We start from the raw sequence: 18,091 nt of genomic DNA on the forward strand, positions 1-18,091 counted from the left end.
GCTAACTCCAGAACATGCTTTAGTTACTATGAAAGCTATTATAAATCATAACTTATCATTTATCACAAATATGCCACTGGGGAAAAAAATCCTGCAAGTGATTCCACATGACCAAGCTCATGTACATCCCTAAGCTAAGAAACAGGTTTCAAAAGCATGAAAGTGATTTGGCAAGGAGCATGGGACTCATGCCCATGGATTCTGGGCATTGTCACATTGTCACATTAATTACCTGTTGATTGTGTGCAATTAGCATATTGTAATGATTAAAATAAATTTAAAAAATCTAAACTATGGATAAAAACACCCGAAAAACTCAACAATAAATGGAAGGCTCTTTCATGTTCTTCCTGTATATAGACAGGACTCACAGTATTGTATTCCCCTTCAATTATTTGGTTCCCCTTTGTGGACTTGGCTATAACTTTCAATCTTCCAGGAGTTCCTTCTTCAATCTGCTCAACCTACAACATGGTGTGGGGAGAAAAAGAGGAAAAAAAAAAGAAGGGGGGGGGTTAATTTCAAATAAAGATATGCAAATGTATCTTTGTTCCACCACTTCTTATCATTGAGAGTGTTTAACCATGACCTAAAATTAAGCATTTATTCTACAGGTATTTTCACCTTTCTCTAGATTTATGACTACTACTTGCATATGTAAACATTTTGTTTTATCTCCATGCATTCATTCTTACGACCAACACAATAAGACCTCATTTCTGTTTATAAAAGTTGATTGATAGCTAAGTTCTTGTCCAAGCCCACTATGTGAGCTGCTGGTATCAACTAAGGACAAAGGAGGTGAGGAGGAAGGGAACTGTTGCAAGACCTGGAAACACCATCAGACATTTTCTCCAACCACACGTAGAAGACCATAGTGCCTTCCACCCGTGGACGCCACAGTCACAGCCCAGCCCTTAGCAGCACAGACCTTTGCCCTGTTTCAATGACATTAGTCCTACATATAAAGCTGCCATGGCCTTGCAGAAGAGGGCAGCAGCTGGCTCTAAATGGCTGAAAAACCACCATCAGCTTAAGAAAAAAACCTCTTCAGAGTTCCCCAGTCAGCTGAAATAAATATTCCTAATTTTAGCTGTGGATGCAGCTGCACACTCTCTCTCAAGTAATGCAGTAGCTTACTGTCTATTCTAGCAAAGCAAAAAAAAAAAAAGTAAGAAGCAAAGGTGAATCTTTTTGCAGCTGTGCTCTTTGTTCAGAGTAATAAAAAAAATGAAGTTTTATTTAAAACAAAACCAAACCCAAAATACACCCCCCCATATACCAGAAAACAGTAAAGCAGAAAGAGCAGTGCCACTGGCTTTTTTTCCTCAAACACTCCTTTTTCCTCAGATAAATAAATCGGCTAAAAAAGTGAATGGAATTTGAAGCTACATAGGTGGGTTATCTTTTGTCCTTATTAATATTCACTGGACTGTGAGGAAAGGACTCGATATCTTCAGCCACAGTCCTTCCCTCACCCTCCCAGGAAACAGCAAGGTACCTGGCTGCTTCCTACAGCTGGCTGTACATACAAGAGACATGTAAGTGTGCAACACTTAATTCTGGGAAATTTTAGTGTTCATTCTACCGATGAAAAAGTACTTTTCAACAACTGCCCTAGTTCCTACTTCATGCTTAGAGACAGAAAAAGCAAAGTTTCTGACAAAGTTCTGTCTTCCTCTGTCCTTTTTTTTTTAAAATTTAAAAAACACCCAAACCTCCTGTGCCATCCTACCAGCTTTAAAGGATCACTGTGTTAAACTGCTCCTGTTCAAAAGCAGCATTATTTATAATAATTCATCTTCTGTCTTCAAAATTCCCAAAAAAGTGTTTTAATAAGCACAACATGCATAACTTCAAAAACAATCTTTGAAAGAGATGAGAACACCTGCTAAAAACATATCCAGTAACTTAAGTTTAAGGATATTTTCAACTAGAAACAGGGCCAAAGATTTTATTTTCATTGAAATCAAAGACAGGTAGTGAAGGGACAGGGTAATATACACAAAATTGCATTTTGTGACTAGGGTGATGGACTGCTCTTTGCAGGGTGCATCTGCAGGTGCCTGCTTGACATTTAGTTGAAATGAATTGCTTGTAAAAACAGCTTCCTTCTTTCTCATCCCCCAGTAGAGCCTACAAAAAGCTACGTCTGAAACAAAAGCTAGATAATCATCCCTGCTTTTTATACAACATGGGATTTCTGCAACGCAAACATGCAGAAAAACAAAGTTGCTTGAAACATCCACTTTGACTTCTCACAGTAAATCTTTTGCACTCTGTGAGAGAGGGTCAGATCCACAGCGTGGTAACTGGCAAGAGCATTTTTTAAGCTACTCTTGATACTGCTAAGGGCGAAAATGAACAGTCTTCATTCAATTTAATGCTTTAATCCCCAAAGTGTTAAACTCGGTAACACGCTGGCTTAACACCAAGTTGAAAGCTGCTTAATACATTATTTCCCATTTCATAATAATCGAGCACTAATTATTGTGAAAACAACATTAAGAAAAATACTGTTAGCACCCTCTGAAGTCTTTGATAAGGCAATCTTACATTAGAAAAAGCTCCAGAGCTTATCTAATCTGCTTTTCAACCTGAATTTGCCTATACATGTACATAAATAGCTGCACAAGTACTCCTACTGAATTCAACAAAAATTGAGCAAGTATTTAAAGGACCCTGCCAAGGATATAAATGGATACTTCTAAAGCCCATTTGCTTTTCTGGAGAGTCAACTGGTCCTGGGCACATAAGGCAGTATTTGCTGGGTGAGAATTTGAGAACTGTCAATGAAAAATATGACTATTTGTGATGCACTGGCCCTGATCTTACAGGAAACTATATATCTGATTAATTACGAGCCCACAAGAAGTTTCACAGATTTCAAGACAACTGCTGAATTTAAGCATATTCAACATTTGCAGGACCAGAATGAGCAGCAGTAACAACATTTTTAATGCAACATATACTAACCCACCTGATTATAACAAAAACAATGAATTCTGGAAACTCACAAAATTTTAATACTAAGACTAAATTGTACCTTTCAATTATGTAAAATTTATGGACTTACTCAGTTTAAAACAAAAATTAACCCACACTATATCGTAGCAGAACCTGTATTGCAAATTCAACTTTCATATTCGCTAAAATAATTTCCATCTTAAAACCTTATTACAGGTATATTGCAATCAATTGTAGTCACGTATCACTTTGAGCCTACCTTGATTGGCACAAACTCCCTAATAAAGTTGATTCCATGTTCTTCCATATATTCGCCAATTTTGTTTGCAATATCCTGGTCAAATCCTCTTAAGAGGATGGATCTCACCATTATGGTGACATCTAATCCAAGACCTGCAAGAAATCCTGCACATTCCAAGGCAACATAGGAAGCTCCAACCACCAGGGTTTTCCCTGGACAGTAAGGCAGAGAGAAAAGATCATCACTGGTAAAAAACAGAGGGAAAAAAGAAAAAAGTTAGAGCCAACCAGAAGAATGTATTGTGCTTTATATTTATTTAATTTCTTCTGTAAGAATAGGACTTCATTCTGCTCACTAAAAAACACGACAACTTAATTGTTTGGCAAGTCAGCTGGAATACAAGATCAGTACATGACAGCTTAAGAAGTTCTAATTAGGAATACACACAAAAAAAGAGGATGAAAATTCTGAATCACCACAAAAATGTTGAGGCTTTGGGTTTTTTTACATAAACTTCAGAAAAATTGTTGAAAGAGATAGGTTGTCTTTTCTCTCTAAATCTTGTTTCAAAAATTTTGCTGCAAATTTTAGCTCCTGAGAGCTAAAAGGAAGAGGTGTACAGCTTTAAGATAAAAATACCGTCTTCACTTCTTTGAAGACTTACTCTTTTGCTAAAGCATCATACACAGTGCCAAATACACACAGACAATAAAACAAGTTAATGCAAGCCACAGTAACAGGCAGAGATAGAAGTACAAAATTATGGAAAACATGTTTATTTGCCTGCTTTCCATTTCTTTCAACTGCTTCATGAAGCTACATCAGTTCTACCACACTTTGGACCTAGACTATAAAACCAGAGCTTCTCAAGGAAGCAGGCACTCATGGAGGCATCACACTTGCTCAGCAGAGACTTAGGCAGAGTTTAGCAATGGAAGCCTCCAAAGATTTAAATCTAAAGTAAGTGTCTCTCTCAGCCACCAACTGCAAAGGCTAAACAAAGATGCTCTCTGCAAATGTTGTGGTGGAATAAAATGTGATTGTGTAATTAAAGGCTACATCATAGTTCCTATCCCCCAGGGAACCTAGTGAAGATTACACAGACAGCCTCAATCTGATAGTCTTTAACTCTGGCATTCCTGACTCTTCCGCCTTAATGTTATTTTAAAGCACCACTTTACAGGCTATGCTATCTGCTACCTTTAATTTCACTACTACTTATTAGAAGGGAAACATACATGGTGTTTTGGTTTCATAAGGATTATGTCAGTTATTTATTTCACTGCTATAGGCTTGCAAGCCTGTAATTCCAACCCTTGTTTCTACATTAAGTAACTTAAAAGTTACTCTGATATGAGAACACATTTCATCTGCATATCACATTTTTTTTTGGTCAAAATTGTGCTAGAATTGCTTGGTCTTATCAATTAGCTAAACATTTGAAACTGTATTCCCAAAAGTTGAATTAACTTCACTGGGTAGCTGGAAAAAAAATTGGGTTGAGTTTCAAGACTGCCCCAATGAATACAGATACATTTCTACTGGTTTCACAACACCAACTGCTTTGCAACTCCCTCTTTCCTTGGTATTTGAGCAGGGAGGTTTCTTCCAAGCAGACTGTGCTCTTCATTACCAAAAAGCTTCAGTAGGTGAACTGAAAGACCATAAGGAATAGAGAGGAAGTGGGTGTACTGGTAACTGGGGCAGAGCTGATGAATTAATTTAGGATGGACACAAACATGATTTACGGTATTCTCAGTTACTGCTGTTATCAGTCAGAAGCAGAACCATCCTAGCCAGCCACCCACAGTCCTGTGGGGTCTACTAGACACCAATGTTTTTGGCACCTTAAAATCTGCCTATAGCTATTCTCCTGCACTTACTTTCCCCTAACAAAAAGTTACACAGGAAAGAAAACCAGCAACCGAGCAGCCCTGCTCATGCTCCACCACTTTCTCTTATAAGTAAAGCATTTACACATGGTGAATGATCATATTCCTCCCTGGTTTTACCTGCTAATGCAGTATTCCTTGTCTCCAGGTATATCCAGGTAGCGTGGTCGTTCACCAGTTGCAATGAGAAATCTCTCAGCTGTGTACAGCTTCTCAACTCCTCTTTTATTTGTTGCCTGTGGACAACGTATTAGTCCAAAGTGAGTATTTTGCAGTCCTACCAAGGGGAAAATTATCCTATTTCAAAAGCATCTTGTGTTGGGCTTGCGTGGCAAAGTTTTGGTAGCAGGGGGGCTACAGGGATAGCTTCTGTGAGAAGCTGCTGGAAGCTTCCTCTATGTCCCATGGAACCAATGCCAGCCAGCTCCAAGATGGACCTGCCACCGGCCAAGGCCGAGCCCATCAGCGACAGTGTTAGCGCCCCTGGGATAACATATTTAAGGAGAAAAAAGTTGCTGGGGCACAGAAACTGCAGCTGGAGACAGGAGTGAGAACATGTGGGAGAAACAGCTCTGCAGACCCCAAGGTCAGTGAAGAAGGAGGGGGAGGAGGTGCTCCAGGCGCCGGAGCAGAGGTTCCCCAGCAGCCCGTGGGGAAGACCATGGTGAGGCAGGCTGTCCCCCTGCAGCCCAGGGAGGTCCACGGTGGAACAGATCTCCACCTGCAACCTGGGGAGGACCCCACGCCAGAGCAGGTGGGTTCCCGAAGGAGGCTGTGACCCTGTGGGAAGCCTGTGCTGGAGCAGGCTCCTGGCAGGACCTGTGGCCCTGTGAAGAGAGGAGCCCACGCTGGAGCAGGTTTTCTGGCAGGACTTGTGACCCCGCAGGGGACCCACGCTGGAGCAGTGTGCTCCTGAAGGACTGCACACCATGGAAGGGACCCATGCTGCAGCAGTTCATGAAGAACTGCAGCCCATGGGAAGGACCCACGTTGGAGAAGTTCATGGAGAACTGTCTCCCGTGGGAGGGACCTCACGCTGGAGCAGGGGAAGAGTGAGGAGTCCTCCCCCTGAGGAGGAAGGAGCAGCAAAGACAACGCGTGATGAACTGACCCCAACCCCCATTCCCCATCCCCCTGCACTGCTGGAGGGGAGGAGGTAGAGAAAATCAGGAGTAAAGTTAAGCCCAGGAAGAAGGGAGGGGTGGGGGGGAAGGTGTTTTAAGAACTGGGTTTTATTTTCTCATTACCCTACTCTGGTTTGATTAACAATAAATTAAGTTAATTTTCCCCAAGTTGAGTCTGTTTTGCCTGTGATGGTAATTGGTGAGTGATCTCTCCCCGTCCTTATCTCGACCCACGAGCCTTTTGTTATTTTTTCTCTCTCCTGTCCAGCTGAGGAGGGGGAGTGATAGGGCTACGTGGTGCATAGTTGCTGGCTGGGGTTAAACACATCTCTATTCAGAAAGTACTATAGAAGATGCAGCAAACATGGTTAGGGAGTACCTTAACTGTGTGTGGCCCAACAAATTCTCCGTATGCATTCTCATACGTGACGTTCTTCTCTCTCAGTGCAACCCGATAGCCCCAGTTCAGTGAACCAATGTAATTCTGAACAGATTCTGTCATAGTCATCCAGTTGTGTTCGACTGTTAGAAACAAGAGAGAAAGGTTAATCTTTCAGTCTGTGAGTTGTTCTTTTTCTATAGTGAACCTTGTATTCTCAGACAGATTTTTGTCATGACCCAGTCACCTTTGTCTTATTCCTTTTCTATTCCAGGGTAATTCTACTGAAATGCAAAGAATTGTATCAGCATAGACAACATGAGAGGTCATAACGGAACAGCTAAGTTAAAACATGGAAAATTTAGACTTCCTGCGTTATCAATAGTCTTCTATTGACACATGCTGTGAGCAGGTGACATTGCTCAACAAACGAAGACTATGCATCTCAGAGAGGTGCCTCTGCATGTTCCCCACTACAGGATTACACTCTAAATAAATTCCAGCGTTATAACCACACACATTAGAGCTAATATGAAGTAAAATTCATCTTCTTACGTAGTAGTGACAGAGACTGAGGGAAAGCAAATCCTTGCCTGCAACTATGAGGAAGTTTCTAACAGGGGACATTCTGGGGTATTCCTTTAGATGTTGTGTTACATTCAGGAATGGAGTAGTACCTTATTGCTTTTATTCACACAGCAATGTTATCGTATACTAACATGACCAGAAGCTATTAATAAACAGATCAAATGCTGCAAGGCAATAAGCCCTGTGGCTTCAGACTTGAAAAGCGCTTAAGTTTAGGTGTAATCTCTCTGAAGCTGCCTCACATTGTTAAAACCAGCACATGCTTAAGTGCAACAAGCACCCGACTGAAAAGAACCTCTGGATTTTCAGCACAAATAACAAAACTGCAAAAAAGTTCTCCTCCTTTACCTTCTTCCGTAAACTGCCATCCAAATTTGCGCGAATCTTGCAACGCTTGTCCCAGTAAAGCTGCCTGGTGCATTAATTTTTTAGGTATGCAGCCCACATTTACACATGTTCCTCCAAGACCTGAGAGAAAGGAACAGAATGTGTTTTTCACATCAGTGTGGCTGATCTCAAAGGAGAATCAGAGTCTCCACGTAAAGCTCCTTTATAACAGGTTTGCAATGAAGAGAAATTTACCCCATGAGTTTCCCAGAGGTGTAGGCGCGACAAAGTCCAGCACCATCACTTTCTTTTCATATTTGGCAGCCTCCTGCAAAACAAATTAAATAAGACACATATCTAAATATTAGAGGTTAAATTTGGAGTAGATAACATCATGCATTGCTGAAAAGCTTTGTGACTTTTAATTAAGTAATAATGAATGATTTGCAGGGGAACAGCCAGACAGTCATTAATCTTCTGAATTAATCTGTGCATGCAGTAGGAAAAAAAAGATGAAAGGAAAAAAATAGGCATTCATCCTGCTACACAACAGCACAGCACCAGCTGATACACAGAAGACTCTGGGAGTCAAACCTCCTCTTCTCTCCTTCATCCTGTCAGTTTGTTCACACTATTTCCCAACATCACATTTACTTTTAACATCTTTAACAAATTCTTCATTAATGCACTTTTTCCTTCAAAGATGGTTTCTCAAACATTTGTTTGAAACCACATCACACAATGACATAAGCAGTCACGTGGCCAAGCATTACAACAGTGCTTATCCAATCTTTTTTCTTGTAGTAGAATGGAACACTCGATTTTGAGTACAATCTGTAGTTGTCAGGATCACCTCTTGCTCTTCAAGCTAGTCAACCTGTGGCAAGTTGGCTTTACTGTCAGGGCATGCAGATGTCACCCAGACTAGAAAAATGATGGTTTATTTCATATTTCCCCTGAGAAATTTCATTAGCAAATCTACAATCAATGTGTGTAAATGATACCAAGAACTGGAATTTCTATACTGATTCCATTGTTCCCTTTGTGCTTTTTAAGAAAAAGGCAAAAATTGACGGCGGTAACTAGTACCACAAAAAACTCCACACCTAAGCAAGGACTACATCGCTGAGAAACAAAACTGAAAGATTCCCCCATGAGATGCAGCAAAATAACTTTGATACTTGGAGTAACCACAGCTGTGCTGCATCACATGATGAGTTCTTAGATATGTAAGCAATAACAACTATAGGCACAGGATATTACCCTAAGGCCTTGGGTTTGGTTTGGGAGGAGCTGGACAGCTTTCAGCGTTATGCTACCAGTAATACTTGCTAATCCAAACAGTTGACAATCAGAATTTCAATTTTAAATGTATCTTACTTCATGCAAAACAAATCATATTTCAAACAATGCAGGCTGTAGACACCTTTGGAAAAATATTAATGTACTGGATTTCTGCTTCCGACAAAGGTCAGGGTTGGCCAAGAAGCTAATTTCTATTCATTAGTAGCACCTCTGAGAAAGTTCTTCAGAAAGGTGCTTAGGGACTCAGATGCATTATTAATGCTCCTTTATAATGACAACTCTTATACACAGCTTAAAAGAGCTTTACTAGTGTTAGCTAACTAGAACACATGGATTCCCACGCTTACAGTCAGCTATATGCTCACATAATACAGCACAGCATTGCATCACCACCTCAGTAGAGATCACAAACAGATATAACCACTTCTGCAGAGCGATATGCCCACAGTAACAAAACCTACCCTGTAGGCTTTCAAACCTTACTGGGTTCAGCGCAGTGCGGCATGAACACAACAAGGTTGCTTAAGGCTGGAGCTGTTCTGTGTGAACTGATAGTAGTGGCCTGGCACTTTGGTCTGGGTCTGCGGTTGGGTTGCACAGAGTCAGCCTGGCAGCGTTTGCACTCACCGTGGAGACATGCCTCCAAAATAACAAGCTCTGAGCACAATATAGAGAGGAAAAGGAAGACGTGCACACAAAACTGCATGTGTCATACTGAAAAGCACACATTTAATCAACCTAGTTAAACTGCTGCAAACCTGAGTGTAGATACTTGGAACTTGGTACAAGAGCTGTGTAGTTGGGGTTTTTTTCCCTTTTGTTTTGTTTTGCTTTTTAAAGCACTGTTTGTTAATTCACTAAAAAAAAAATTGAACAATCTAAGTCAGAAGTTTATGCACGTAAAACAGTTTCACTTCAACTTCATGAAACTGATTTGAAATACACACATTACTACTGACAGTGATGTTGACTTTATTGATCTACTATCTTCTGCCCTACTCTACAATCACTTGAGAGCACTAGAAAGCAATATACTTTATACACTCAGTTGAAGGAATAAGATAATTTGTCTTCCTAGCTACACACCTTTTCTGTTCCACAGCTGAAAAATGATGCAATAAACATCACTGCTATAGCTTCGCAATGTAGCATATGTATACAACAAAGCAGAGCAGTCTCCTTATGGAAATTTCAACAGATGGCTTTTTATTACTGCAAACTGTTTTTGCATTACTGCAAGCTCCCTTTTACTCTTGTTACTCTTCTCTTCTAAAACACCCCTATCCTCTGAAAACCAGTGTCTGTTTCTCTTTGCAGGTTCTCAGAATTTTTACAGATCTTATCTTCCATCCTACGCCATGACAACAGTGCCCCTATTGATGGGAAAGCAGTAAATTACCAAAATAGTAGGTTATGGACATATGGCACATTACAATCCACCACTCAGCACTGCACTCTTCCATTATAACAGAAGTTCTTCTAAGGGACCAAGGTTTAGTGTGAATCCAGTGCTACGCCAGAAATATTTTCTCCCCATTTTCTTTCACTCCTCAATGACCTCATTCACTTCGATAATAAAAGAAATGCCTCCTGTCTGGAAGAATCCAGCTCCAGGTCTTGAGCAACGAAATAGTTTTATTTCTAGGAATGCTCAATTCACTTTCAAATAGTTAATTCTACCACAGCAAGAAGAGGCAAGATGTGCCTAACTACTGATGTAAAGGAGAGTTACTGACTTACATTAAATTTCAGCAAGTTTCAAATATTTGGGATAATGACAACTCTAAGAGCTGGTATATTCTGCACCACTGTGGATTCTTTTAATTAATTCTAGATATGCTTCTAAAAGCAATATCCTAACAAAAAATCATGAATTATTTGGCTACAGGCAGGAAGTACCAGACCCTAGAAATGAAGGGTGAGATCCTAACTCTGCTTAAGTATAGGCAACATCTCCATTTATGCATTGTCAAGAATTAGAACAACACACGTAACTATTTCTGAACAGATATCACTTTCAGATAAAACTAGAAACCTCCTGATGTTAATTTTGAATAAAGAACTTTTTCAATTACAAGCTGAATTTTAATTCAACTACTAATAAATACCATTGAGATATATCTACCTGCTCTTTTCCAACAGCATTATCTCCCATTAGTAGGGACCAAGTTTCATTCTATTAAGAAGTATACCATGACATTTTTATGTTTTTCTTCTTCGGAACGTAAGGAAAAGAATATTGTATAACTGGGGCTAACATCAAAAGAAATCCCACTGATTAGGCAGAAATATTATGTCCCTACACTGTTACCCAGCTCCAAGACATTAAGGATGTCACCCGCCTACGTACAAGGAAACTATAAATCTGTACTTTCTCTCATATACCTTGGCAGCTGCCAGACCACCTGAACCCCCACCAATGACAATGAGATCATAGTCGTAGGCATGCGGCACCGGCGTATGCCCGTTCATTTCCAGCAGTTTCTGAGGCTTGCCTTCCTTATGTGCCTAAACAGAGAAAACAAAAAGGATTAGGGAACATTGAAACATTACCCATAGTGCTCAAAAATTAGTATTTTCAGTAGCAAATATTGTGGTAAGGGAATATAAGTGCATCTGAATTTTCTGAGCTCTGCTTTTAATTAGCTTTTTAAAATTTCCTCTTCTTAATCCATCCTTGAATAGCTCAGTATCTGTTAGATACTGAACGATGAATTTTCTTGTTCGTTTGAGCCCCGGGTTTCCTTGCAGAGCTTAGTTTTCCACATCAACGCAACTCCAGTGCCTCCTCATACTGTGTACTCCAGGATGAGATACACACCTGCTGACACAGGCATTCCATTAATTTATTTTATTCTTTTCATCTGCCCTGGACTTTACTAATTAGTGTTTTTCCCCTCCTCCTGTAGGAAAATAACAACAATCATATACAACATGGTAATAATCTGCACTTAGCAGCCTTACCAACTGAATGAGCAGAACTGAAAGAAGAAAAAAAAATTACGAAAACTACATTTTTTAACATGCCTGTGTTTATTATGGCTTTGGTTAAGCAGTGCAACTAACTTTGGCGTCAAATGGATCAAGCGTGATCATTAAAGTTTCACAAAAGAGATTTATTTTTTTTTAATCAGATTACTACTACCACAGAAAAACAACTCATAAGTCTTAAAAAGCATTTTGGCAGCTGTATGCCACAAAGAACATTGCATTGTCTTCATATACTCTTTCTAAAGTGAGTCTTTGTACTTCATTTGCAAAGCTCCAATTTATCAGGGCTTTGGACCTTCAAGCCTTTGGAGCTGCTGGCAAAATTCTCAACGTCTCTGAAACTGCAGGACAAGATCCGGAGTGAGTAAAAATCAGATTCCTGGTCTGATGTAAATCAGTGAGTACCAACTAAAGTCATGACAAAACTTTTAAGACCAAAAAAGGAAATAAAAACCTCAGTCACTTTACAGATCTGCTCACTTTTATTTAAGTGTTTCTAATCTGCCTAACTAGGTAGAACTCCATTCAGTGCTACTGGAATAGCCGTGGCAAATAAAAGGAAAGAAAAAAAAAATAAAGAAGGTCCCCTTCTCTTTCCATCTTAATTTCGTTTTGCATTAAGCAGCCCTTTGTGCTCAATCCATTCTACTGTAACCTTCCTCTGAGGTTAGGTTATTCCCTCTGTACGTATAACTGTGTCTACCCTAGAGACTGCTGCCAGTGCAGCCATATCACTGACAAAAATCCCCTATCCCTCCAGCAAATTACACAGCAATGTCAGCAGAAATTCAGACTGTGCATCTGCCTGTAGAAAGTTCCATTTCAATAGTATTTCATAACCCTGGGTGGCAAGTTAATAGTAAAAACAAAACCTAGAAAACACCTGTGGCTCTTGTGAAGACATCCAAAAATACCTCTTCCTTCCTCTTCTCCTGCTGCACCACACCAATATAGAACCCTACCACTGAATCTACTTTGCGCTTGGTTGCCCTTTTTTCTATTTTTCTAACATGGCCATTGGCCAGGCTCAAACTTCCTACTGCAATCACAGTAAGAGTGAAAAAGGAGCATATATTGCGTTACGATACGCAGTTTCACTTTATTTGTATTTAGGGACATAAAATTAGAGAATGTGCCATTGTTTTCCACAGCACACCTTCTTGTTTGCTCAGTGGCAACAGGATGGTGTGAAGCTTAAGGGCAGACTAACTCCCACAGTCATCAGACCCAACTACCAAGAACAGTATCTTTTTGATGCATATAAAGAAACCGCAATACCTACTCATGAAATTTGCTTAGATCACTACTTATGTCATGCTATTTTTTTTTTTAAAGAAAAAAGCTTTATGTTTTCACATGGATTAAGAAACTTCAGCTTTTATTCCCTACTGTTTGGTTCTTTTTTCATTAGTTCCTCATAATCATTCTTCATGAAAACATATTAAAAGTTTAGATCACACAAAGTAGCTTACAACCTTCTTCTCTGAAACCACCTCCTAGAATCCCACTCCAAAGCGTCTGGGATCTTGACAAGCTGTCTCCCATTTACCGGTGAAACTTACTTACGAACACGATCCCATCCTGAGAACGGATCTCCTCCATTCTTCTCCCGAGAACTACAATTTTTAAAAGAAAGCCTACATTCTTATTATTTTTCAATGTCAAAACTAATTATAGACTTTAAAATGTATCTCCCCCTACCTTTAAAGTTTTCTCATGATCTCCTGTTTGCTTCTCCTGTACAAAACCAACTGGCTGTGAAGTTTCTGCTGTCACTTCGCACTGCCCTTCTTGCAGGTTCTGTGCTCCCCCTGTGAAATAAAGAATAAAATAACGTAGTGTCTGGAGAGACGTCCTTTATGAATGCTGAGTTCCTCAAGCGAAATTGTCTGGGGGAGTGGCCTGGCAGCTTCATTGCTTCCTCATCAGCGGCATGCCTGTCTCAGGGGAGCGTTTCCTAAGGCGACTCATGACTCATTTGCAACGTTAGGATGACTTGCCATATTTTTCTCTTTAATAAAATCCCGTACGGGAGTTGGCGGGGATTTCAGTACTTTTTTTGCCAATCTAACGATATGCTTGGAACAAAGCAAGGAAATAACACTTGCTGTGGCTAAGCCTGAAACTTCAGTCTTAAAGAAAATTACCATTTTTACCTTTCTTGCCCAGAAAGCGATTTATTTATGCTGATGTGCTGTCATTTTTTTCTCGTACTTTTGAAACTGAATTAAAAGTTTTTATTTTTCTCCTGCAATTAGCTCCCTGGAAACTTCTTTCAGTTCAATTTATTGATATAATTGTTTTTTTCCACGCAACTTCCCCCTTCCCCCCCAATAATTTCTGCTGTATGGTATTGCTCATACTATGAAATCCTCTAAATAAATGTATTCAAAAGTCTGGAAAAAGATCTGTTTGCTCACTGGTCATAACTGATTTTATATCTATATTGGAGATATAGGTATCTCCAACAGAGAAGGTTAAACATATTAGTGGAAAGGAAAAAATTAACATCTTTACACACGGTGGTAATTTATTTGATATGGCATCAAAAAAGAAAAAAGAAAATCTAATACTTGATCGGAATCCATTACCAGTTCTGCCTTCCTCCATATAACTGAGTTACATTAAGCTTAATTTCCAGTAAATGGGTCACTACACACTTGTTTGTACTTAATCACATACATACTTTGCACTGCACAACCAGCATTAATTGGCAAACTCTGACACGTGCACATAGTTAGACAAACAGCCATACTGAATGTGTATACATTCCTTGGGCACTGAGCCCACAAACCTGAAGAGCATTCACACACACGCACACAAATGCAAAAAGGCAGTCACTGAAAATTGGTCTGTAATCTTGTTGTCTCCAGTTTCTTCTCTGAAACTTGGTGATTAAATTCCTTTATCTCACAAACATATTGGGAAGAGTACTTTCCTGATGTTAGTAAAGGGATTTAAAGATCAGAATTGTTACACAATAGTTAATAGTAGTATTAGTGATGGATAATACTTGGCCTATTCTAGCTTGGGGAAGGAACGCAGGAATTAATCTGTGTATATATACATGCATGTAAAGAAAGAAAAGCAACAACATGTTTTGAACACTGGTCACAATCTTCACAAAGGAGAATTTTTTTCTTCATTGTATTATGAAAGCTACAGTCCTGCATGTACCTAAAGCAACTGGAGCCTTGTATTTTATGCCTATAACAAGTTTGAACAACCTCAGGAATGTTCACCTAAAACTGTATCTTCAGTGAGATAAAAATCTAGTCGTTAGACAACACAGGCACTTATATAGACATCTCTAATTATTTTCAGGTAGATCTGTGCTAGAGGTGCCTAGCTTTAGCAATAGCCCCAAAACCCAAAGGCAACCATAACCTCTGGCAGAGACTTGAAAGAGTTGGTGTGCAGGCTGCTGCTGCTCGGGGCCTCTCCCTCGCCGGTTCGGGCAACCTGCCACAGGCAGGATGACAAAGCAGAAAATGCTCCACACGTCACGTGCTTCGTCTCCATAAAATTCCATCCATTAACGGCAATTACAATAACCCGCAGTCCTGGTGAATCGATACGTTCCAGAAATCAATCAGCAGATACCTTTTTGCAGAGTGAGACTGCCAAGGAGAACCCGGACCACGGAGCTGCCCCGGATAACCCTCCATGACGTAGGGTGAGGATGACCCTCTTTGCCTGGCAGCATCAGTGTTACTTCAGCAAGTCTGTAGCAACTCACAGCCACTGCACGAAGATCCAGTCAGGTTCTTACCCTGCACTACCACCATCTTTGGTTTTTTGTTAGTCCCAATCTAGAAGATGGTGGCTGTTGAGTGCTACCTCCCCTACAACCTGCCAAGTGCTCCTTGACATGGGGTGAACCGATCTAACAAATCACTACGATCAAAAGGGGACAAAAGCCTACCCTTTTCCACCACACTGGTTTTTTTCTTCTTCTTGCTGTCTGCATACTTGGCACCAGCTCTGACAGCCAACAGACCCTTACATGAGTTAAGTCAACTCACTAACCTAGGAGCAAACTAACCCAGGAGAAGAAAAGATGTGGACAGTTTCCCACCAACCTAACAAGCTCAGCCAGCTCAGGGAAGGATCCCGTGAGCCACCGCAGCTGGTGCCAGGCAGAAGACAGCCATACCGACCAGCAGGGAGGAAGAGGAGGCAGCAGCATTTCTCTTGCTGGTAGCAGCGAAACTGCCAGTTTTGCTCAGCAGCCTGTTAAACCAGCAAAAAACCCCATCTTTTTAGAAGTTACCTGAAACCATTTCTGAAGCAGACTACACTAAGCCTCACTGCCACTTCTTAAGCTGAGAGAAAAAAACACAAAACAAACAGTGAAACAACTATGGTATTTTTAATCTATATCCTTCCTTATTGGAGTGAGCTTCCTCACAAACTAAAGTCCTCCGTGGTACCAAAGCCTCTGAACTTTTGACTGTCGGTTGTGTAACTTCTGGTGGGGGTGAAAAAAGGCACAATTGGGTTTCAGAAGGCCTTGACCAGGCAGGAATGTGACCAGCCCAACACAACAGCCTGGAGCAGCTTCGTGAGCAGAAATGCTCCAGGATAAGAATCGCCTTACTCTGCAAAAGCGTCCACCCAGGGATCCAACGCGCTGCTGAGGCAGGACATGGGGATCCATGGAAAGCACCTGCCCTTCAACTACTGACCACGAAGGTCTGTAAGTGGCGCTTCAAGGCAAAGGTCTTCGTTGATTTACCTAGATTTTCTGTATCACGTAGAAGGTCATTATCAACAAGAATGAATGTCTCTTTTTTGACAAACAATGCAGTTAAATAGCTGTCTACTCCAGTAGTTCAGAAGATGCCTCTAATTTTGTAATGCTTATGAACAAGAATGTAACTTGCTTTACAGCCTTATCTTCAGGCATCTGAGAAGTACAGGCTATTTCATATGACAATGAATGTTTACCTCACACTCAGGTGAGCTTTTTAGGTGGAGAAGCTTTCAGTTTTTCCTTCTCCTAGATTTGCTCATTTCTGCCCCTTCAGCACAGGTAACTACCTCCTCTGTTGCGTAAACTCAAACATTTGGAAATGATGGTAACAAAGCCGTCATCCAGATTACGACAAGGGAAAAACCCAAGCCTTTAAAATACACACCTCCAGCCCGGATCATATCACAGATCCGTGCTGAGACGCTGCTTTACAATCAGCTGAACTGACAAAACTGAGAAGGAACGGAAACCTGGGCCAGGATGCAGGGAAGGACGAGAACCTCCTAAACTGCCTTTGCCCCTACAGGAATCACAACACACCCGCACTCCCCTGAGGGCCAGGATCAGTGGGTCGAAATTTAAAAATAATACTTAGAAACTTTGGTGCAAGTTAGACCTTCAGCCTACCTCACACGCTTTATTTTTTACTGTGACAAGAGACACAGTGCAGCCTTACAGCTAATCAAGAGAAGCAACGGAGTTGGCTATTGTAGAAGATGTGTCAGGGCTTGCTTAGATAAGGGCTGCATGTGCTGTGCTCTAGTGATTCTAGGCAAGAACCACTGGTACCTTTGACAGGATAAACCAGCACTGCCCTGTGTCTATTCTCTTTCTTTCCAAGTGCTGATTCAGTGCTTGGCTGCCTTGTCAGAGGAAGTATAAAGATAGCTTGGAGGTACATTTGCCTCCTCACCTGAACTCAGCCAAAGTCTGAACCCACGACAAGTCACTAATGTTAAGACAGGCCAACTCAAGATAATTTACACCCACAGAATTCAATGCTCACTGACAAGCGCTGTTAATCAAGAGTGAACCACTGGTGTCACATGAATGCTACTTCTGAAGGCTGGTATATATGAACCTTGAACCTTGCTGTCTACACACGGGACCAAGATATATGTTACACCCAGTTAAAAGTACCTCTAGCCTTCTCTCTGAAATTAGCTACTTGTCCTTAACTATGTGTAAAGCACCATGTGCTATCACTGCACAGAAATTATACAGCTAGAGTAAAAATTTTACTTTCCCTCCTAAGTGTCCAATATTAACAAAACAAAAAAACAGAAGGTGAAAAACCCTACCTCAGAGCATCTTTTGCACCTACTTATATAAGCAGAAGCTTGCAACAGTTGTATATACTCCGTATGGTTCATAATTTCAGCCTGCAAGCAAAAAGTTCCATGGTGAGTAGAACAAACAAAAACACTTTACCAATACCACAAAAACACATGTCTTTCCCAGGGCTAAAGGCTGTTTTTTCCTAAAGAATCTCACTGTCTGCATAGGCAAGCACTGAGGAAG

At 40.6% G+C, this 18,091-nt stretch overlaps 1 protein-coding gene across 4 annotated transcripts in view; it reads right to left on the reverse strand.

Annotated features, from left to right (window-relative positions):
- Window positions 1-18,091, reverse strand: part of TXNRD1 (thioredoxin reductase 1) — a 39,372-nt gene that overhangs the window by 14,810 nt on the left and 6,471 nt on the right. Inside the window, exons 1-9 of one of the 4 annotated variants that reach the window (XM_075051986.1) lie at window positions 11,209-11,331; window positions 9,285-9,480; window positions 8,304-8,442; window positions 7,774-7,846; window positions 7,540-7,659; window positions 6,604-6,746; window positions 5,221-5,336; window positions 3,227-3,452; window positions 372-464 (exon numbers count right to left, since the gene is read on the reverse strand). In XM_075051986.1, coding sequence (XP_074908087.1) covers window positions 372-464; window positions 3,227-3,452; window positions 5,221-5,336; window positions 6,604-6,746; window positions 7,540-7,659; window positions 7,774-7,819 — 744 coding nt within the window. In that variant the 5' untranslated portion in view covers window positions 7,820-7,846; window positions 8,304-8,442; window positions 9,285-9,480; window positions 11,209-11,331. Of the gene's footprint in view, window positions 1-371; window positions 465-3,226; window positions 3,453-5,220; window positions 5,337-6,603; window positions 6,747-7,539; window positions 7,660-7,773; window positions 7,847-8,303; window positions 8,443-9,284; window positions 9,481-11,208; window positions 11,332-13,515; window positions 13,626-18,091 lie in introns of those variants that run through there. The other 3 variants (XM_075051985.1, XM_075051988.1, XM_075051989.1) reach the window with 3 other exon arrangements.

This window comes from Buteo buteo, chromosome 19, assembly GCF_964188355.1.
Source record: "Buteo buteo chromosome 19, bButBut1.hap1.1, whole genome shotgun sequence".
Lineage (NCBI taxonomy): Eukaryota > Metazoa > Chordata > Aves > Accipitriformes > Accipitridae > Buteo > Buteo buteo.